The sequence below is a fragment of the Dysidea avara genome, chromosome 5 (assembly GCF_963678975.1).
Source record: "Dysidea avara chromosome 5, odDysAvar1.4, whole genome shotgun sequence".
Taxonomy (NCBI): Eukaryota; Metazoa; Porifera; class Demospongiae; order Dictyoceratida; family Dysideidae; genus Dysidea; species Dysidea avara.
Window position 1 is genome coordinate 20,866,394 of NC_089276.1, and position 24,056 is coordinate 20,890,449.

Below are 24,056 nucleotides of genomic sequence, written 5' to 3' on the forward strand. Positions count from 1 at the left end.
TATAAAATCCTAATGAAAAGAACCAAGTTTTTAAAAGTCCAAAAGTTAACTAAGGAGAACCAGTCATGCTAGCAGGCACCAGATGGACTTGAAGTTATGTGTACAAGTTGTTAGTGTACATGTGTGTGTTGAACCAGTGAGCAGTATGCCTAGTTAAAATGTTTATAATAATAGAATGCAGCTAAAATCTTTCTTATGTACCATAGCTTTTCACATACTGATGATGCTGTAGAATACAAAAATAATGGCAGTATATAGCTAGTTAGAAACTTCTTTTAGTAAAATTTGGGTTCCCAAATGATGAGCGCTTGGGCACAAAAATATGTGCAAAGAATAATAAATAACCAGTTGCCTGACATTAAATGGAATCCATATTATTGCATATCCAGAACTAGTTGCATGACTGGACACATCCCTCAACTATCAATTACTGAAATTTGAAGTAGCCATTGCACTTTAGTTTCAGCTGCTATGTTCAGCCCATTACTCAGCATTACAAATGAAGAACAGTACAAGAAACCAAGTGCCTCTGCAATCAATCACAGAAATTAAAGCACTAAAACCATGACATGTTACTGTCAATAAACATCTACACAGTAGTGGGGAAAGAAATGGACCATAAAGGAGATAAGTCCAAGATGTATGTATTGTAGCTGCAGTGGATGGCAAAAAGGCATGTCTTGAGCTGAAGCAATGTCGAACAGTGAAGAAATCAAACCTGTAGCTTTACCACAGTTGAGATATGCTTGGCAGGAATCAGTAAGGCAGGCAGGCAGGCAGGCTCCAGCTCTATACCTATAAAATTCTTGGTTGGATTCATGAAATTTCAGAAATCATAGAAATCCTGCAAGTAGGCCTGCATCAAATATGTCAGCATAATACAAAGCTTAATAGGCTGGAGTGCTATGCCAGCATTAATATTAGGTGGATATTTCTAACTATGGACATGAAAATAAAATCAATACTCTCTAACAGAGCCAGTCAGTGGAAGCTGCAATAGAGCACTCAAATGCATCCTTATAGAGTGATACTCTCTCATAGGACAGTCACCTTGTAGTGAAATACTCTAATACCGCAAAATGTTCCAGATAATTGTAAGAAATTTTGCTAACCTAGGAGCATAATACAAGTATAATGGGAATACTGAAGAGCATAATAGGTGGAAATTTTGGGAAACTCCTGAAAGCATTTTGGGCAAAAGTTTGAGCATATTTGACTCAGTCTTACCTGTTAAATAACTGGTCCTACTTGAACCAGGCAATTGCAATGTGTCAATAACACTAGATAAACAAGTAAGTCGCATATAATTTTAATTTTCTTGTACTTTGAAACTAACTTATGATGTGTATTATATTTTCTTTCATATTTAAGATTTCTGTCTCAGTATATAATTATACCCAGGTTTAACATATCACTCTTCCTTTCTTGATCCAGGGGTAGAAGTGCTGTTATATAAGGTAATGAATATATCTGCAGTGTGAATGTATACATCTAGATATTGACTTAATTGGTTAAAAGGATTTTTTTTTAATTTATGTGCTATGCATGCAGACATGATTATTTTGCATGTTAGCCTGAGAATAAATCAGCTCACCTGTAACCAGCTGCCATTATTCACATATAAATGTATCAGAGTGTACATGCCGTACCACACCACATACAGTCTATACATGCCCCCAGCTGTTTATCTACATACACTCTGTAGCAATTTAATGCTAGTCGGTAAATAGAATCACAATCAGCCATTTGTCTCAAGCTGATATCATTCACTTCTCAACTGTCGTCCAATGATGGTGGGTATAGGTGTGCAAGGTGTTCCATGGTTCTCCTATATAATTATGTAATAAGATTAGTGATATGATCAGCCTGACTCCTGATTGTATATGAAGCTTGGGGGAAAAATACCTGGGGTTCCTGACTCTGAAGCCACAGGGATTTCTAAGGCCATCCTAACATGCAACATTTTCCTGTGCATGCATGTTTTCATAATGTCCTCCAATTCAATAATATACTTACTGTTCTATACTACCTCTAGTGCATTGATGCAGGTATCCTACATACATGGTATGTAGCCTTTATATTCACACTGTACTCTCCCATGCTTGCTGGCTGCAATGTTACTACACAAGTACACACAAATAGTCTACCTCCGTTAACTTTTGTTTAACAAATCTATTGCCCATTATATATAATCTATTGTTTCTAAAAAGCCCAAGGTTGTAATTTTAATAGTGGATCAATACCTTCAGTATCCCATGCATACGTGATATTTGGCACAATGGCGAGATATGAATGCAATATTTATATATATAAAAGAAAATTGAAGGTTCAATTTCAATTCACTTCAAAGCACCCCTCTATAGGGGTAACCCATGCATGTAGTTACGTATATACAAGTACATGATACACTGAAAAAAATGGAATGGCTTTATAAACAATGAATCAAAATATAATATAGTCTAATAGCAAGTTATTACTTTTTTTCCAGCTATAGAATCAAGGATTCATCTTGTACACATGCATGGGTGATAGCACTACAAGAAGTGATAGATCTATGGTCAATACAATACCTACATGCATGCACAGAAACTCACACTTAGCTTTGTATATGACAACAATGTTACACGGTCTGGTTTGTAAACTGGAGCAAATTCCTTCTCCCCTAGAAAATAATGTCTTTAACATACAGTCTAGTAGCTTTGAGATATCTTGTTGGAGGGAGAATTTGACTGTTCTATAAGAGTATTAATTTTCAAGTTATGATTTTGCAACTTTAATGGCTCTTTCCCTTGCTTGCTCAGTCTTTCTATTCTTTTCTTTGTTTTAAGGGAAGGCTACATCAGTAGAAAACTACTGCTTTTCAGCAGTGCCTTTTGTATATAGCTAGTACTACTTAATAATTGATTAATTAATTACTTAATTAATCATAGCTAGCTACTGTGTAAGGTAGTAGCTAATTACAGCTGATACAACACAGCAAATATAAATGCCAGGTCTAGCATAGTCTGCAATGAGCTTCAGTGCCCCCAAGCAATCTTCTCCTTCTAGAACCGTCCTTACTTTAGTATAGTGTTATTCTGAGTGCAACCAGTGATCCAAACGGGTACGGCTTCAGGATTCTTAGAAATGTTCATTTCAAATCAGAAACGGCGCGCGTCAACACGTTTTGAGTATTAAACAAGAAACGGCTACTTCTAGGGAAATGACAATTCGTTGTGCTTGTATTTATTAATTACTACTTTCGTGCTATATAAAGAAGAAGAAACTACACTAACGTCTCTTTACCCGGAGGTCTGATCCGGCGAGTACCGATAGTCACTACGAACACTGCGCCATGGCAGGTGAGTTGTAATGTTTTGTACCGTTTGATTTGTACGTTTTAAATTACTTGGTTGTATACTTTTTATGCGTTGTGGCAGTGATGAATGTACACGTGCAAATGAAAATCAATACAATTAACTGGCACCATAGATAGTATATTCTCCGTACGAAGAATATACTATCTATGCTGGCACTAGGCATGCAGTTAAATGTCAGTGAGGTTGGCAAAGAACACGTCAAATATATTTCTGTCCAGCCTCCAACACTGGCTCTATTGACGAGTCAGTCTTTTATTCCTGTCCTTGCGACATTCATCAGTGCCTAATTGGTAAAGTAGATAATAACAACAACATTTCCCTACTTAGGTGACCTCCCCAAAGTTGGCTCCGAGCGTGGCGCTTGGCCGGAATCTGGGTGGCCTGCGGATCAAGTCACGATGGGGTTGGCTTTTTTTCACCCCTTCTAGGTATTTGTCCCGTTTCACTTTAGGATATTTAGCTCAAAGATTTTCGCTTAGGCTCCTAGGCTATGGGTAAACACCTCGAACAGGCTCTGCCTTCTGTGTACACCCTCCAGTGCCTAACTGGTAAAGTAGATAATAACAATAACAGCACGTAATGCAGTCTCACACCATACCTCGGGTTCTATTATCAAGTGCTAGCTTTAGCAATTATCGGTATCAGGGCTATCGAGTTTTGTTCCTTCAGTGTAGCCATAGATATAGCATACCAAAGGGATTGGAAACAGAAGTCGTGCGCTATAACATTTACCCCATTGTGCAGTTGCTAAGGACAAGATGGCGAGCAGGTGTGTTCGTGGCTTATCTGTTTTCACTTCAGGATGAAGGAGTTAAGTCTCCCAGGACAGTAACAAAAGTTTGAAGGGTTTGCAAGAGTCGTGTTTTGGCGAATTTGTGGTAGTGACACATTGGATGCTGGCAATTTATCCAGATTTATCAATGATTGATTTTCAGCTACCCATGGCCTTGTACAGTTGTAGAAGCAGAACTTAGATCTATTCTACATACTGTACTGCAAGTGCGTCTGCAATTATCAAACACTTGGGTCACCAGGCCACATTCAATTCCAGGTCATATGATTGCATTTGAATGGAAGCCTTACATTCCATCAGACTATGAAGTGGATAAACATATGATTGATTGGTCCCAGTTATGACTTATTTCAGTGGTTTACCACACAACAATAAAGAAACCATTGCTATACAGAGCTGGCCAAGGCTACAGGTACTGGGGTAGCCCTACCAGTACAGAATGTGTTTTTAAATCAGTGGGTTTTTTTACCATCTCTCACACCGTAACTAATGAAGAAACCATACACTTTGAATATTTCAACTGTACAGTGAATATGTGTACAGTGATCATATCAAAAAATATGGCTCAAACGAAACTAAAATATTTCCACATACTAAACATACAATTACGGTGATTTTCCTTCTCTTTTTTTTTTAATTGTAGGGAGACAGAGGCGCTCAAGTAACCGATTGATTTATCAGCAGTTGATGGATGTAGAAGTTAAAAGAATTTGTAGTAACAAAGGACTGATCCTTCTGCTTCGCCAGAATGCTGTCTCCTAGGCTGTCACTATACTGCTAGACAATACTGGAAACGGACGGTGAAACTGAGTTACCCTGTGAAAGTTTGATACATTCAGTGATGGTAACAGTGAGAATGGAGCGGGAAGATTTTAGAATTTTAGAATTAATAGAGGATACTTCTAGTAGTAACGGTGATGGATGGTCGAGCCCAGCTGCCAATCATCAGTCGTAATCATCAGTCATCAAGGATCAAGGCAGCAGTACTGTACTAGTGCCAAGGTTGATAAAATTTTGTTACTCTTGAATTTCACAGGCGGTACAAAGCAGCAAATTTATAGTTTGTCTTCACTATCAATGTTTGTCTTCGGGTTTGTCTTCACTGACAATGTTAGAACAATGGTATGTATTTCAGAGGATTGAACATGGCAGAGAACAGTGGTATGTATTTCAGAGGACTGAACATGGCTTGAGACTCTTATTGTATTGAACCAGGCACTGTTAAAAAACCAACTGCTGACTACCAGATTCTCAGTCTAAGGCTCAGTCAAGGTGAACTGTTCCCAACCACTGGTATTTAAGTTTATTCAGACTGATGGCACTTCATCACAGTGGAATAGTGCATGTCTTGCATTTGTGTTGCAGCTACGCAAATAATCAATGAAATAAATGTACGTACAGAATGTACGTGTACGTATTCTGTAATGTTGCAATCTGTTCCTTGTACTTTGGAGAGATGTGTGTGTTGTGTTCTTTTCTTGCGGTCACTCAAGAGTCTTGGGCAATATGACAGTGTGTGTATTGTTTTGGTTTCTATTATTTTTGTTATTTGTGTTGAAAGTGTTGTGTATCTGGTGATTGTTCTCCTTTTCCTTCAGTGTTTTAAATTAGTTGCATACTAGCACGCAGAACAATATCACTTTGCCTTACATCTATGTTTCTATTTGGTGTGCTGTTTCCCTTCCATCACAGTTTGTTGGTGACATTGTCAGTAAAAGATCTTGCATATCACTCTATGAGCAGCTGTGTGTTTGGGTGGGTGTGTAAGTGTGGTAACTGATTTTTATATCTTCAGTGTGTTATTTTATTGGTTGTACCATTTTATGCCAGCTGTGTAATGTCATCAGTGAATATACCACAAACAACAAGTTTGTACACGAATTAGTCAAGATTAAGTTGTAGGAATAAGCGTGGTTATACTTACCCAGTGAACGAACTTCATTTGTAGTGCTTGTTGTAGCCATTGAACTGACTATTGAGACTAGCGAAGAAAGGTAAATCACCATTAGTTACGCACTCGTATCGAAATGCAATTTTGGTGGTGTATTAGCCCACACTTTTCCCAGCTGGTTTATAGTGTCAGTACAATGAAACATTACTGTAGAACGTATTATTGACCGATATTTGTGTTATTCGTCCCTCAGTAGTGCTACAAACAAACCGTTTCCCCTCTGGGTGAATCCCACAATACATTGCGTATTAGGCGCTTCTGCTGGAACCCGCACTTCATTGCCAAAAGGCGGATATTGGAAAGCCAGTCAGGCTACAGCATTGTCGATAAAATGGTTTACTATATGATGTACTTTTAGTTTCTGACTGATATAAGGCAATTTACTTTAAGATGGGGATGTATTTTAACAAAATGCAATTATTTTTTATGGCCTTCCCAATAGGAGCAATACATTTTCCGTAATTTTTAATTTTTTTGTGGGCGTGGTCTTTGAATGACTTTGTATTAACAACTTTTTGACATGTTATGAATTACATGTGTGCAATGTATAGCTATGTGTTTTACGTCAGTTCTTTTGAAAGTACACTGATTGCTTAACCATATAATTTGGTAGTGCATCTTTAGCTCTTGCTTGTCGGTCACCAGTACACTGTCATTTGCTGTTCTTTGATGGATGTCTAATCATGTGGCTTGGATGATTTCTTCAAAATTTTGTGTCTTATCAGAACATTCTATCTTTTGTCCCCATACCATACAGCTTTGGTTTCAGAGCAATCCAACACACTCATTGTACCCTTCTAATGTGGTAGCAGTTAATGATATGGTAAATTGATATCTAGCATCGGTCATGAGTCTACCAAGTGTAAAGTGGTAAGCAGTAAATTTGTACAATATGACAATTGATACAATAAATCCAAGTTGCCTATTACATTACACACTTGATATAGATTTCAAAACAAAACTAGTTTAGCTGCTTCCTAAGACAGTGAAAAGTTCACAAAAATGAGACAGTGTGGCCATAACATAATTCGCTTACCTTTTGACATACTGGTGGCTTGTTTATTACAAACAACAGCCTCTTGTGGTCGCACATGCATTCCTGTTATTACAATGCTACGTAGGTTAACCATTCGTCAAGTGAAAAACTGAAAAATTGCTACTAGTTGATAAATAAAACCATTAGAAATAATCTCGTGCTCGTAACTACAGACAGTATCTATGGTGACTAACTAGCGCAAGTGAACATGGATGTTTTTTCGAGTTTGTTACATCACATTGGGAATTTGTACTGAGACGTCACGTGAGTTACTGTACTTCCGTTTCCAATCCCTTTGGTATACCGTATCTGTGGTGTAAGTCACAGTAGAACTGCTCTTAGTTCTTTTCATATTACCATCTCCAGCTCAATTACTTTTAACATTCAGCATGTAGACTGAATAACTGAATGTATACCACGGATATAGCTATTATCAACCACGTATACTTGTTCCATATACCTGTTACAACTGCTTCTTATACTAAGGTGTTCACGTACAACATGTTTAGCCTCAATCTCAGTTTTGGTGAACAATGAACACTAGTACTGGGCGATATGAAAAAATGAGAACAATATGATCATGCACACTAAATATCACAATATTGTGGTATATCATCAAATTCATAGTAAGAGACAAGAGAAGCAAAAAGGGTGGTAAGGTGTAATCTCACAAGAAAAAGCTACTAATGGTAAACAGGTTATAAATACGTAGTCGCAACTAGCTACAAGTTGGCTGGTACTGCATCTTAACCACAGAATTTGTTTACTGTATGTACTGTGGGTGGCCACAAAGTAAACAAACAAGTAGAAGGAAAAAATAGGAAGATTAAGGATCAAAGAACAAAAAGCAGGGAAACAAGGTAACAGCTAAAAAGTTGGGATGCAAGGGAGGTTTATACTAGTGGACATCTAATCCGTACTCTTTAGTCTATAACCATGACTGAATTAGGGATTAGATGTCTACTAGTATATCTGCAGGTATAGGCAACCTCCCTTGTTTCATAACTTTCAACTGTTCCCTTGTTTCCCTGCTTTATTGTTCTTTGATCCCTAATCCAGTTTAAAATTCCTAATTTTCCCTTCTACTTGTCCAATAGATTTTTGTTACACTGTGTACTACACAAGTGATATTGCATTTGTGTAGATGGTGAATACTTTGGTCAAGAACAAGTACCTCTCACAGATGAGATTAGAGAAATTCTTGAAGAATATCCTGATGGTCAGATCTTTAAGGTATATGCATAAGATTCACAACCGCACACACACACACGCACATACTGTATGCAATCATTCCAAACCAAAATTTTATCAGACATACTATAGCAGTGTCATAGAATAGTAGATTCACTATCTAAAACATAATAATATTTATGTAGGATATTATTTTCGTGCAGCTCACTAATCCACATTGAACTGATTGCTGTTAAAGAATGTTACAATTCACTACTGGTCTTTTAGCATATTATTGCCTTATTTTAGCCTTACTTTTTAAACCATGTTCATGAAATATGTACAAAAAATATATATACTGTACCCGCTACAATAAGCGGTTATATGGTGCAAATCACACTGTAAAAATCTCACACAGAGTGTTGAAATAGATGTCATTAAAATATTTAAAAACACATACACATATATCATCCCACAAGGGAACAGTTAGCCTGGAGTCAAACCCTGACAGCAAAACCACGGGTACATACGTATTAGAATACTGAATTGCAAGATAATTGACAAAAAATAATTGCTATATCCCAAACATGTACCATGAAGCCACCTAACTTCAAGGGTAAATTTCAGGGTACATATCTTATGAACCCTGGCTGGCCATGGTACATTTAAGTGTAGGTTATCGCACAAATCAAGGTATCTTCGCTTTCGCCCGAGGTGATTATGTGTCATTCCGAAGGTCTCTAAAATAGCGAAGATACCGTGGATTTGGGCGATAACCAATTTAGACTATGGCTCATATGGCTCTGGTCATTACCAATAATGGCAGCTTTCTGATCGAATTAGTGTTAAAACAACTCACTGGTAGGCTTCCTAGATGAATACAATAATCTCTATTATCCAGTGATGTTTTCTTCACACTCTAGCAATAATTTCTGATGGTTGTAGTGACTGGAATCCAGCTAAACACGTGGCGCACGTGACAAATAATTTTATCACGGGTATCTAACCAGTTTAGATACCTACCCCGGGTATCTATTGGATTTTAAATACCTCATTAACAACCAAACTTCAAAGCATACTATGCGTACCATAGTCTAAGTTAAACCATGGCTGGCTATGGTATATTTTAAATGTACCATGGCCTTGATGTGGGAGCAGTACCGCCAAATTCTTTATGTAAAAACTCAAGTCAAAATCGATTGTGGAAATTTATTATTGGTCACATGATGAAAACCATGCTTTTCATTTTGCATCCTACAGTACTCAGACAGAAGCGATTTGTCACCCTTGCCATCCTATTAGCTGAGAAACGTTTATTTAAGGTGAGAACTAGTACTATAGCATATTCATAAGTAGTTCGCCGCATTTTCGAGTACGGACATGCCCACTTTTCGAGTAACACGTGAAGCTTACCCCTATAGATGTTTAGTAAATGTTGTAAACAGTCTGTAAAACAATGCAGCAGGTTTAAAATACTTGTAAAATCGCTAAATTGAACTTTTCCATTATACCCTTAGGACTTGCCCGTTCATGTTAACAAACGTAGTCACAATGTTAGTTGCTGCTGTCTCATAATTGAATTTCACAAGTTGGTCTATATAATGAATTTGGTGGTCGGTCTCGTATTGGTTTGGGTGATTATTCACCTGCAGGCTCTTAGCCTGCATTGGCATGGTACATATCAATGGTATCATGTGCTGCCTGATATGTACACCCACGCTCTCGGGCCTGACGGCCCTCAAGCTTGAGTGTACATATCAGGCAAATCACTCGAGTACATGATACAACTATTACATGTACAGTACTGTCCATTTATAACTTCACTCACGCGTGGCATTTCAGGTAGGTCCAGGATTGCCCGGACAAATCCTTTAGTCCGAAATTGTCCTCTACAATGTATGGACATCCCAGGACAGTCAGCGTATTCCCTTATAGTCCAAGTATTTCTATCCTAGGACATGTTGGGAATTCTTTAAGTGTCCTTGTTGTGAAGACCCTCTCTAGTCCCAGTCCCCAATGGTCCTTTTTACCCTAGGACATGTTGGGAATTCCTTAAATGTCCTTGTTGTAAAGACCCTCTCTAGTCCCAGTCCCCAATGGTCCTTTTATTCTAGGACATGTTGGGAATTCCTCAAGTGTCCTTGTTGTAAAGACCCTCTCTAGTCCCAGTCCCCAATGGTCCTTTTTATCCTAGGACATGTTGGGAATTCCTTAAGTGTCCTTGTTGTAAAGACTCTCTCTAGTCCCAGTCTCCACTGGTCCTTTTTATCCTAGGACATGTTGGGAATTCCTTAAGTGTCCTTGTTGTGAAGACCCTCTCTAGTCCCAGTCCCCAATGGTCCTTTTTACCCTAGGACATTTTGGAAATTCCTTAAGTGTCCTTGTTGTGAAGACCCTCTCTAGTCCCAGTCCCCAATGGTCCTTTTTATCCTAGGACATGTTGGGAATTCTTCAAGTGTCCTTGTTGTGAAGACCCTCTCTAGTCCCAGTCCCCAATGGTCCTTTTTATCCTAGGACATGTTGGGAATTCCTTAAGTGTCCTTGTTGTGAAGACCCTCTCTAGTCCCAGTCCCCAATGGTCCTTTTTATCCTAGGACATGTTGGGAATTCTTCAAGTGTCCTTGTTGTGAAGACCCTCTCTAGTCCCAGTCCCCAATGGTCCTTTTTATCCTAGGACATGTTGGGAATTCCTTAAGTGTCCTTGTTGTGAAGACCCTCTCTAGTCCCAGTCCCCAATGGTCCTTTTTACCCTAGGACATGTTGGAAATTCCTTAAGTGTCCTTGTTGTAAAGACCCTCTCTAGTCCCAGTCCCCAATGGTCCTTTTATCCTAGGACATGTTGGGAATTCCTCAAGTGTCCTTGTTGTGAAGACCCTCTCTAGTCCCAGTCCCCAATGGTCCTTTTTATCCAAGACATGTTGGGAATTCCTTAAGTGTCCTTGTTGTAAAGACTTTCTCTAGTCCCAGTCTCCACTGGTCCTTTTTATCCTAGGACATGTTGGGAATTCCTTAAGTGTCCTTGTTGTGAAGACCCTCTCTAGTCCCAGTCCCCAATGGTCCTTTTTACCCTAGGACATTTTGGAAATTCCTTAAGTGTCCTTGTTGTAAAGACCCTCTCTAGTCCCAGTCACAAATGGTCCTTTTTATCCTAGGACATGTTGGGAATTCTTCAAGTGTCCTTGTTGTGAAGACCCTCTCAAGTCCCAGTCCCCAATGGTCCTATTGTGTCCTAGGACATGTTGGGAATTCTTTAAGTGTCCTTGTTGTAGAGACTCTCTCTAGTCCCAATCCCAAATGGTCCTTTTTATCCTAGGACATGTTGGGAATTCCTTAAGTGTCCTTGTTGTAAAGACTCTTTCTAGTCCCAGTCCCCAATAGTCCTTTTTACCCTAGGACATGTTGGGAATTCCTTAAGTGTCCTTGTTGTGAAGACCCTCTCTAGTCCCAGTCTCCAATGGTCCTTTTTATCCTAGGACATGTTGGGAATTCTTCAAGTGTCCTTGTTGTGAAGACCCTCTCTAGTCCCAGTCCCCAATGGTCCTTTTTATCCTAGGACATGTTGGGAATTCCTTAAGTGTCCTTGTTGTGAAGACCCTCTCTAGTCCCAGTCTCCAATGGTCCTTTTTATCCTAGGACATGTTGGGAATTCTTCAAGTGTCCTTGTTGTGAAGACCCTCTCTAGTCCCAGTCCCCAATGGTCCTTTTTATCCTAGGACATGTTGGGAATTCCTTAAGTGTCCTTGTTGTGAAGACCCTCTCTAGTCCCAGTCCCCAATGGTCCTTTTTACCCTAGGACATGTTGGAAATTCCTTAAGTGTCCTTGTTGTAAAGACCCTCTCTAGTCCCAGTCCCCAATGGTCCTTTTATCCTAGGACATGTTGGGAATTCCTCAAGTGTCCTTGTTGTAAAGACCCTCTCTAGTCCCAGTCCCCAATGGTCCTTTTATCCTAGGACATGTTGGGAATTCCTCAAGTGTCCTTGTTGTGAAGACCCTCTCTAGTCCCAGTCCCCAATGGTCCTATTGTGTCCTAAAACATGTTGGCTTTAAGTGTCCTTATTGTAAAGACCCTCTCTAGTCCCAGTCCCTAGTGGTCCTTTTTATCCTAGGACGTGTTGGGAATTCTTTAAGTGTCCTTGTTGTGAAGACCCTCTCTAGTCCCAGTCCCCAATGGTCCTTTTATCCTAGGACATGTTGGGAATTCCTCAAGTGTCCTTGTTGTGAAGACCCTCTCTAGTCCCAGTCCCCAATGGTCCTATTGTGTCCTAAAACATGTTGGCTTTAAGTGTCCTTATTGTAAAGACCCTCTCTAGTCCCAGTCCCTAGTGGTCCTTTTTATCCTAGGACGTGTTGGGAATTCTTTAAGTGTCCTTGTTGTGAAGACCCTCTCTAGTCCCAGTCCCCAATGGTCCTTTTTATCCTAGGACATGTTGGGAATTCTTCAAGTGTCCTTGTTGTGAAGACCCTCTCTAGTCCCAGTCCCCAATGGTCCTTTTTATCCTAGGACATGTTGGGAATTCCTTAAGTGTCCTTGTTGTAAAGACCCTCTCTAGTCCCAGTCCCCAATGGTCCTTTTTGTCCTAGGACATGTTGGGAATTCCTCAAGTGTCCTTGTTGTGAAGACCCTCTCTAGTCCCAGTCCCCGATGGTCCTTTTTATCCTAGAACATGTTGGGAATTCTTCAAGTGTCCTTGTTGTGAAGACCTTCTCTAGTCCCAGTCCCCAATGGTCCTTTTTATCCTAGAACATGTTGGGAATTCTTCAAGTGTCCTTACCCTCTCTAGTCCCAGTCCCCAATGGTCCTTTGTATCCTAGGACATTTTGCAAGACCTGGGACACTAAAGGACATCCTAAGACAAACCTGGTGTTATTCAACTATTGTGTCCCAAGTCCAAGTAGTCCTTGCAAGACCTGGGACATCAAACCAAGACAGTCCTGGTGTTATTCTCTTTTTATTAGTGTCCCAAGTCCAAGTTTTCCCTGCAAGACCTGAAGCACTAAATGACATCATAAGCCAACCTCTTATCAAATTTAACATTGAAGCTTGTTGATGATTGCACTTCTTTGAAACATTTTTACATGTTGCTGCACTTGGTTTATTCTTTTTATTAGTGAAAATCACGTAAGGAGGTAATAAGGATAAGAATGTGGTCGTTTTCTTATTTTGCTATTTGTGAGCTTTAGTTTAGTGTAAACGCATATTGTCTTTGTAAATATCTTTTTTCTCTCTTGTAATGAAGAATGGCTATAGCCAATTGTTGGCATCTAAATGAAATCAACCACGTGTCTGGCTATATGGTAGTAGTAGGAGAGCCATGCTCAGGATATAATTTGTTGAATTTAACAATCCAAAAGTAGCTTGTAGCATTTATTCATACTGCTAATTAAGTGCTTCAAACCTATCAGGGTTGCAGGCGTCCGAACACCACTTAAGTGCATTTTGTCAACCACAATCTCTTCTTTGCAAAAAGTTGTGCTGTCCAGCTTACCTATGAAAATAATCCCATTATACTATATGTGCATGGGCATAAAACGTTAATTTAGTAGCCACTTTTACACTCCTTAATATCGCTTGACCAGTTTTTATTACAGTATTCATCACAAGCCTTGTATTTCAGTCTCATGTTTCTCCAATTTGTTTTTGGGTTAGTTTTCGTTAAACCATTTGCTGACTTGATGTACTAATTCTGCTGTAGACAGACCTTAGATGGTCTACCTGCCGCACCACACTGAGCTGACAGTGAAAAGACACCAAGCTTGGTCTCAAGAGAGTGTTTAGTGCTTCCTGGTTGATCTCATATTCAGTTATTGGGTCACATAAATTGGTGCATACAGTATGCATATGACTTATACATGTATAATACATACTGTATCACGTACACATATTGAAGGTGAAGGTTCAAGTTCTGTTTGTGGTGATGGATCATAATCCAGTCGTAAACATAATTATGGGTGTCATCTTCAAAGATATGCTCAACATGAGTCAAAAAATGATTAGTAGGAGGCTCATTATAAAAGGCACTGATTCTAGTAGTCCAATATTAAGGTTGGTTAGGGTTTGGGTTTTGCTTTAACTAGTAATTGCAGTTAGCTAGGGTTATGGGTTTAGTGATATTCTGTTGTAGACTAGATCATGGTTTGTATTGTTAAAATCCAGATTCCGACAGCTGGTACATAGTGGTGATACAGTGGACAGGGCTCAATGTATTTAAAAAGTGAAGAGTTCTACTGTTACGTAGTATGTTCAGAAATCTCTACAATATATTTTTTCTTTGTACAAGTTTCGAGTTGTATGTAAGTCACAAAGGGAATTTAGTGCTACCCGTGAAGAGAAGAACAACAGAAATACAGTAGTATACTAAGTGATGGATGATGAAACTGATTATTGAAGTTTTGGTCACTACCAAAAATGTATTGTATAACAAGACTTGAAAGCAAGAGTAACATTAATTTTGAGTAAGAGAGAGCAAGGTTACTGTAACTACTAGAAAATGTTGACCTTGTCATAAACTATTAAACCTTCAACTGATTATTGAACATGTAACACTACAAGCTATGCGTGAAGTGCATGCTGTGGCCTTAACCTCAGTAACTCATCGTACCTTTATGACTGACCAGCTACATACATAGTTAAGAAGTTGAAGTTAACTCCAGTAGATAATGAGTTAGTGCCTCTGTCAACTTTTGCTGCAAAAATACTTCAACATGTTGACATGTTTGTTTTTTGTTTTATTTGAGTAATGACAACTATGCTTGCAGTTTCATTGTAATGTGATAAACTGACCCTTTTACTGGATAAATGGCTGATACCATTTCTAGCAGTGCAGAGCCAACAAATGTTGACCTCTTAATAGGGTGTGAATACTTTTGGGTACTGAGAAAAAGTTGACACCACCATCAGATTGTTTTTGATATCTTCAAAGATTCGATACATCTTTTTACAAGTAGAAGGAATTTTAAGGAATAAAAGTATAAACAAGGGAATAGCTAAAAAGTGGTGAAACAAGGAAGATTACCTAATACCTGCAGATATACTAGTGGATATTTAATCTTTAAACTTCAGTCTATACCCATGACTGCGTTATGGATTAATGTCCAATAGTGTATCTGCAGGTATAGGTAATCTTCCTTGTTTCACCACTTTTAAATAGCTGTTTCCTTGTTTCATTACTTTTTCTTCGATCCTAATCCAGCTTAAAATTCATAATTTTTCTTTCTACCTGTATTTATAACATAATTCACTGTATTAAAATAAAGAATGGCACCAGGAATGCTGTGAAAGTAATTTTGCATCAGAACATGTGCCCCAACAATCAATTACATAATGGAAGGCGAAGTGGCCATTGCACATTGTTTTCACCTATGCTTCACCTGTTACACAGCATTACAAGTGAAGAATAGCACAAGAAGTATCTCTACAATCAATCCAGTCACTATGGATAAGTCAACACAGCCACAGGGAAGCCACATCGCCCTTTTGCGAATCGACACCTTGCATTGTCAGCAAAAAGAACTGGAACACAAAGCAAGTCCATGATATGTGTATTGTAAATACTGCGGTTGGAAAAAAGGCACATCTCTGGAAGGATTTGGAGTTAGCCTGAAAACATTTTTGGGCTTGGCTGTGCCTGGTTTAGCCAATGCTGCCAAGCTATCATGAATGAAATTGCGGCTGGTTTTAGGGTGACACTTTTCACTGGAAAAGCCCAGTTCTTCATGATCCCTAATATACAGTACTACCATCCTGTATGATATTACAGGAAAGTGGTTCAGGTTCTAAACATCATTTACAGTGTATTACATGTTAATCAAATTCCTCTATTTGTTTTGAGAATAGCTGGTAGATATCGTGGCCATGGAAGAATGAGAATTTGAATACTGCATTTGGGTCCTTGGTGAGAAGCTTTCAGAAGGATAGAAACCTACTTGAGAAGTATGATGAAGTTAGTTGAGCAGAAAATAGTTGGGAGGTCACTAAGAACAAGTCTAAACAGGCTTATCATCCTGCAATAACACCAGTCAATAATCACATATTGTGTATGATACTTCAGCTGCTATAATGCAAAGTGGGGAGGGAGAATTTAAATGAATGTCTTCACAGAAGTCCAGCTATATGCTTATTACTACATTTGTATAGTGTCTTGTTTGCCATGCAAAGTGTCATATGGTTTCGCCCTTCATAAAGGTGAATTCATTGATGCCGTCTGTTTACGTTATGGCTTTACACCATCATTGTTACCATCGCACTGTGTGTGTGGTAAGGATTTTACCTTGTCTCACGCCCTTAGCTGCCCACATGGTGCCTTTCCAATTATCCGGCATAATGAAGTACGATATTTGACTGCTAGTTTGATGACAGAAGTGTGCCATGATGTCCAGGTAGAACCTCACTTACATGCCCTGTCTGGTGAGGTTATGCATCACCGTTCAGCTGTGCTTGATGATAATGCCAAAGTGGATATCAGAGCATCTGGTTTTTGGAGGTGCTTACATCATCGCACCTTTTTTGATGTTCGCGTTTTTAATTCTTTTGCAGCCTCCAATCAGTCTATCACCTTGGCTGCCACTTTTCGTAGGCATGAGGCTGAGAAGCGTCGTGCTTATGAGGAGCGTATACGCGAAGTAGAGCATGGCAGTTTTACCCCATTAATTTTTTCCTCCTCCGGTGGAATGGGGAAAGCAGCCACTACCACCTATAAGCATTTGGCTCAATTACTCAGTGAGAAGTGGAGTTCCCCATATTCAGTGGTGATGGGCTGGCTCTGTAGCAGTTTGGGGTTCTCCTTGCTTCGCTCCTCCATTATGTGCATCCGTGGTTCTCGATCACGCTCTAAGTATCCTGGTGTGCCCCCGGCAGTAGATCTCGCCGTCACAGAGGGGCATCTACCAGTTCACTAACATGCCCTGGGCTTCTGTAGGTTCTTTTAGGTGTCTTTTCTGTAGGTAAATTCTTTCTTTTTCCCTTTTTATGTTGTTCTTCTAGCTTGTTTTCCATAGAGACGTGTGGGTGGAAGGGAGTGCCATTAGGGCCGGATAAAAAAAAAGTGTCATAGTCACTGACATTTGCAAAAGCATTTTTGAAAATTGGTTGATATCCAAAAAGATGTAAGTAACACGTACGATGATTCCTCTGGTTTAAAGATGCTCATGATTCAGGTAATTTTCCCTTTTAACTTGAAAAGGTACAGCACTCCTTGTAGCTTACAAGGCCTGTTACTGTATATTGTTTTTCAGTGGCTATATGCCTGTTACGTAGGCTAGCCCCTACTGAACTTTTATATACATCATTTCAGTGCCTGGCTACATTTGACAAAAATAGATAGCTAACCTTTAATATGGTACGTAAATATCCTTTATGCATTGAGTGAAGGTTTATTTCTGTAGCTCAAAGCCTGTTTGCTCACGTTGCTGTTGGACAGCCGTACCAACACGCAAACAAGGAGACATGCAGTTTTTGACAAACCAATTACAGGAAACCATGTGCGTGTCCACTGTGGGGGTGCTCTTGGGTTAAAAATGAATAGCGAATAGGATAAATGGAGGAGGGTGGTGAATGAAGTGTCAAAGATCTGGAGGATTATTCTCATCTGAAAAAGTGGTCCAGTCTGGGAAAACCGGTCTTATTGTCTATAAAAGTATTGAGAAATGCTGGTTTTAAGTATTCAGTGTGCTGTAGCTCACCAATCGATGAAGCTATGAGTACCAAATTTTCACATGTTTTATACCAATTACTTACCTTCCAGAGCATCCACCATACAAGTAGCCAACAGCTAAGTTTCCTGCCATTTGAGATAGATTTTAAACTGAGGTTAACTGTATCAGGCTAGCTCCAAAGGGGTGGAAGGCAGGGGCCGGAGGAAGGCAAGAGGCTATTTAAAAAATTAAAGAGGAAAGTGCAGGGGTGATAATTATTATCCCATAATTATGTATCAGCCCAGTTCCTATAGATATTGTATTCATCACTGGTTTTAGTCAACTGAAAAGTAACAAAATGGCACTTTTGATCCACCTGCAGCTCTCCATTGCAATGACTATTAATGTTCTTAATCACATGATATTACAACATTCAAGGTCTCACAAATGTGACGTAAGCCATTACTTCAGCTTTGTGTGATGTAGGCTGACTTAAGCATTTCAGGTAACCAAATTACTTTACATGCACCTTGTTGTTATACGTGTTGAATGAATTGCATATTATCTAACAAGTATGGATGGTAGTAGTGTTTAGTAGGGTACTCGTATGCACCAAAATACCACTGTTAAAAAAACCACCTTCATGGAATAGTCTTAGTGACATCAATTCAGCATTTACAACAAGAAAATGCTGACAACTGGAGATTGAATTTTAAAATACTTGAAACCCAATTTTGGTCCCCTTGCCTGCCCACATTCCTATTTGACCGCATGCAGTCACAAGAATAGTGACCAAACGAGGCCACTATTTCACTCTACAGTAGCAAACTCACAAGTGGCATGTGTTTCCTCTGGTTCCGTAGAGTGTTTGCCTTCTACTACAATTTGCCTTTCTTTTATGTTCTAGACCACTTTACCAAAAGCTGTGGAATGTTAATTGGTCATGGCTTAATAGAGGATGCACATTAAACAATTTTTTCTATGATATGTATGTCTAGAACTGTCCGTTCATTGTAACAAATGTAACTGCAACATTAGATTCTACCTCCCACAATAAAATGTTTCTAGGCATGCTTATAAAATGAATGAAGTGGCTAAACTGCTGTTGGCGAGGGTGACTGCTTGCCCACAGCTGGCTATTAGCCAGCAATATGCTTGTAAGAGCATGGCACATTAATGATTGAATGTGAGATTTGTAATGGAGGTCTTTCTGCTAGCAGGTCTCTAACCATTTAAAAACCTGGTGGATTTAAAAGACTTCATTATCTTCCAAAGATCAAAGCATATTATATATACCATTATTTAACACTGCTTTGTTACCCTGCTATAGCATTCAAGGACACTCAAATTCTGCTTTACAATTCCAACTGAACACATAACTGTAGTATGATCATAATGGCCTCGCCAATCAGTACTCATCATAGAGCAGGTGATTAGTCCCTGTACAAACTTGTATGTTTTCGAAGTGTCTCACAGGCTCATAATCCCTTGGATTGAAATGAAACTTAGGCATGCGTGCACCATCTATAGAACTACAATAATTTAGTTCAAATAGAGTGAAAATCTCATGTTCACTGGTGAAGATATGGCTTCAAGATTGAAGTTGCAGTGAAGAATCAGCCTGGAAACACTTGCTTAGAAGATCCTACTCTATCAGTATCCAGTGAAGTGACCAGAATTAATCTATAGTGACAGTGTATATTATAAAGGGCGATAATGCTATATTGTGATTCTGTTATGAGATAGTTTGCTGGGCTACAACTTACTATTACAATTAACTCTGCTTCCGTGTACTCTATGGCAATTGCTAATGTGAGCGATATTGGTTAAATTTTATCAAACCTCATGTGTAAGGTGAAATACAGCTACTTGATGGCTCATTTAAAATGACCACAACACACTACTGAGTCAAAAATGTAAGAAGAGAACGGCTTTGCAAATTAGTACTCACCGTAGAACAAGCAGAACACTACACAGAAATTCTACCCTACCACTTTCCCCCATCCACACAGGCACACACAAAAGAAAAAATCAGCCCGATCTATGTAAGTCTAGTGGTCAAAGTCATCTTCTCCATGCAAAGAAACCATACCAAGTATTATTGACCCTTCTCTTAAATAAGCATATGTAAACCATATGAATGCTTATACTACTGCAAAAGGCTGTACAACAAGGACACTTTAAAAATTCTCAACATGTCTTTGATAAAAGGGACCATTGAGGACTGGTACTAGAGACAGTCTTTACAACAAGGACAAATTCCCAACAAGTCCTAGGATAAAAAGGACCAGTGGAGACTGGGACTAGAGAGAGTCTTTACAACAAGGACACTTAAAGAATTCCTAACATGTCCTAGGATAAAAAGGACCATTGGGGACTGGGACTAGAGAGGGTCTTTACAACAAGGACACTTGAGGAATTCCCAACATGTCCTAGGATAAAAAGGACCATTGGGGACTGGGACTAGAGAGGGTCTTTACAACAAGGACACTTGAAGAATTCCGAACATGTCCTAGGATAAAAAGGACCATTGGAGACTGGGACTAGAGAGGGTCTTCACAACAAGGACACTTAAGGAATTCCCAACATGTCCTAGGAGAAAAAGGACCATTGGGGACTGGGACTAGAGAGAGTCTTTACAACAAGGACACTTAAAGGATTCTCAACATGTCCTAGGGTAAAAAGGACCATTGGGGACTGGGACTAGAAAGAGTCTTTATAACAAGGACACTTAAGGATTTCCCAACATGTCCTAGGATAAAAAGGACCATTGGGGACTGGGACTAGAGAGGGTCTTCACAACAAGGACACTTGAATAATTCCCAAGGATAAAAAGGACCATTGGGGACTGTGACTAGAGAGAGTCTTTACAACAAGGACACTTAAAGGGTTCTCAACATGTCCTAGGATAAAAAGGATCATTGGGGACTGGGACTAGAGAGGGTCTTCACAACAAGGACATTTAAGGAATTCCCAACATGTCCTAGGGTAAAAAGGACCATTAGGGACTGGGACTAGAAAGAGTCTTTATAACAAGGACACTTAAGGAACTCCCAGGGACTACTTGGACTTGGGACACAATAGGTAAATAATACCAGGACTGTCTTGGGATGTCCTTTAATGTCCTAGGTCTTGCAGGAACTTGGGACACAATAGGTGAATAATACTAGGACTGTCTTGGGATGTCTTTTAGCGTCCCAGTTCTTACTTAGACTATAAGTGAATAACACAGCGACTATCTTGGGATGTTCGTCCTAGATCTTGCAGGGACTATACTGGGCTTGGGACAGTATGGGTGAATATAGGTTGGGATTACTTTCATTCTCTGATAGGACAGAAAGGATTTGTCTTGGGACATTCTGTAATATCAAAGGACAAAATAGGACAAAGGGATTTGTCCGGGCAATCCTAGACATTTATGTGGCATTTTTGGTGTGGCGCCATAAAGCACCTCGGCACTTGCCACGAAACATTGTTGCGTGGGCCACGCCAGGTTTGTTCAATGGCACACTCGCATGGTGTGCCACGTATAGCTCTCACTGGCTGCCACATGTGGTCCTTACGCCACACGTGGCTGTCAACCACATGTGTGTAAACCAAAAACTCTACAGTAGTTACATGTACAGTGCTGTACTATAGGGTTGGGATGAAACTTAGGACGTTTCGTGGGTTTGAAACTTCGAATTATAAAAGTATCGATATTCGTCTCTTTGCGATCGATCTTCATGTGTCATGCCCACTTTTGAACCATTACAGTTTAGCTTGCTACCATAGTTGTAGCCTTAGTACACTTTATAAAGTGATAGATAATGCATGAAAAACATCTTTTTAGCTATTATTTGGTGTTTGCCTATGCATGATTACAGATTAAAGTATAGCAGACACACCCATTTGCTATCAATCGATTGCGTCATTCAGTACCGCTGATATGCACTTTCCAAATGCTTACAGACTTATTAAATAGTATTAGAAAGATAAAACTTTAGAAGGGTATTGGCTATTATTAGACATGCGTGGCAATGGTTCCATGCGTGGCAATCTGAGGACTCCACGCATTACAATGTCATGGCGTGGCAATCTTTTTCCACGTGTGGTAATGCCTTGTACTGACCAGTCCCATGCGTAATTTTTGCTTTTGCCAAAAGGCCACACATGTGTGAAGTTATAAATGGACTACTGTATAAACTGAGTTTCCATTGACTCCACTAGTCTCAAATCACATACAGTACCAACAGAAACTTCACTTAATAGCCTGGCTAGGCTGAGTAAAATCACTACATGGCCACATGTATACTCATTTGTATAAAGCAATGAAGAACAACATAGATAGGTAAGCTTGCTCATAGACATGCAGAGTAGTAACTTCTTGATGGTTGTGTGGTCCATATTCAGAAATGTGTGGAAACGATTGGTGAATAAGCTATAGCACTAGTTCCCACCTTAACATTTCAACTCATAGGATAGTGAGGATCACAAAACACTCTCACCTTCATGGCAAAATCCAAGTCATACATACTAATCACGTGAATATTAATTGATCTCTACAATCAATGTTGCTTCCCAGATGTAGCCTGGGCTACATTTCGTATTTGTCCATTCTTTGTTATATAACCAAATCTTACTAGCTGCTGACCCATAATTTTAGGGATACATACAGTATATAATATATCCAGTTACAGGTTTGGGCAATTGATCACCCTGAGCCTGATATGGATGGAAAGTGTTACATATTAGCTGTAACACTGGACATTCAAGCTTTGCCTGAAATGTATGGTCTGCAGTCGGGTTTACATTTCAGGCAAAGCCCCGATCATGCTTGTGTTAAAACTATTTCATGTACTATAGTAACTGTTTAGTAATTTCTCATATACCACTTTAGCGTGGGCGTTCAAAGGCGCCGCTTGGTGTTTAACTCGCATATTGCCCAGGCAATATCATGGGAAAGCGGTTTGCCAATGACTTTGATACCCAGCCAGTTCAAAGAATCGATGCGCTTTGACTCGTTATATTGAGCGACATAGAGCTTTGTATTGTGGGACTCGGTTTTGTAGAGTTTGCTAAGCTTAGTACATAGGCTAAGATAGAGTAGTTGGTTGTTACTAAAGGATAATGAAGGCACAAGATAATTGTTTGGGCGATTGTGGATGCGTATTTCTACCCACCACGTATCAGCCTTTGAACAGACCATGGAACAGCAAAGCTACTACTGGTACGTTGAAATAGGTTAGTAACTTACAGTTCTAAGTACTTAACTTAATATAATAACTTACTTACTGTCCCAATAGCAAAGTTAGTTGGCTTAAGGTTACGGGATACTGTAAACCCCACATGTACACTATCGATCATTTTTCATGATTAGGGGTTTGATTTTTCTTAATGCATTGTTATCAAATATTTATGCATTCTTAACTTCTCATAAATCGACATGGAATTCAAATGTTGTTATGGAAACATGAGTTGTCCCCATGCCAAACAGTGAAAACTGTGAACCAAAAATCAGACCATTGAAGAACCATGAGAACTTACTAACAATTCTAAGGTTTGAAGAACATCACTTGTGAGGGACTGACAAGAGGATTTGTGAATAATGTGTATAGTTGCTGAAATATGACTACAATATGGCCTAAAGCAAGACACTGTGGTCACAAAATTCATTTTTAAATTGATATCACAAGCACTAGAAACATTATTTCTAACAAATGGCTCCGTCAGGACCTAGACAAGAAGCCAGACTAGTAGTCTGTTTATACAAAATGTTAACAACTAGTTTGACAGTCCTGATTTTTGGTTCAGGAAAATATTGCCATTAGTCAGCAAAACTACGCATGCGCTTACAGGTGCGCCAGTTGCTAAGTGTGTTGTATCTATGTTATCTTGTACTGTTACGTGTGTTTTCTTGTACCTTGTAACTGTCCAGTCAGCACGCTATTATTCTCCCAACAATTTAAGCCTGTTACCAGCTGATACAAAATAAAACAACACCAAGCCCGCCTTAATTACGTAATAAAATTTTTGTTTGACAGTCGCTCACTATCCCGTAACCTTAACTTAGTACAAAAATGATAACAATATAAACTCCATCCCACAATCGCAAGTTTTCTAACATTGCATGTTGA

General features: G+C 39.3%; 1 protein-coding gene across 1 annotated transcript in view; it reads left to right on the top strand.

Annotated features, from left to right (window-relative positions):
* The first annotated feature begins 3,235 nt into the window (after positions 1 to 3,235).
* Positions 3,236 to 24,056, top strand: part of LOC136255101 (sacsin-like) — a 37,888-nt gene continuing 17,067 nt past the window's right edge. Inside the window, exons 1-2 of the mRNA XM_066047819.1 lie at positions 3,236 to 3,341; positions 8,284 to 8,372. Of these exons, the coding sequence (XP_065903891.1) occupies positions 3,335 to 3,341; positions 8,284 to 8,372 (96 nt within the window). The 5' untranslated portion in view covers positions 3,236 to 3,334. The remainder of the gene's footprint in view (positions 3,342 to 8,283; positions 8,373 to 24,056) is intronic.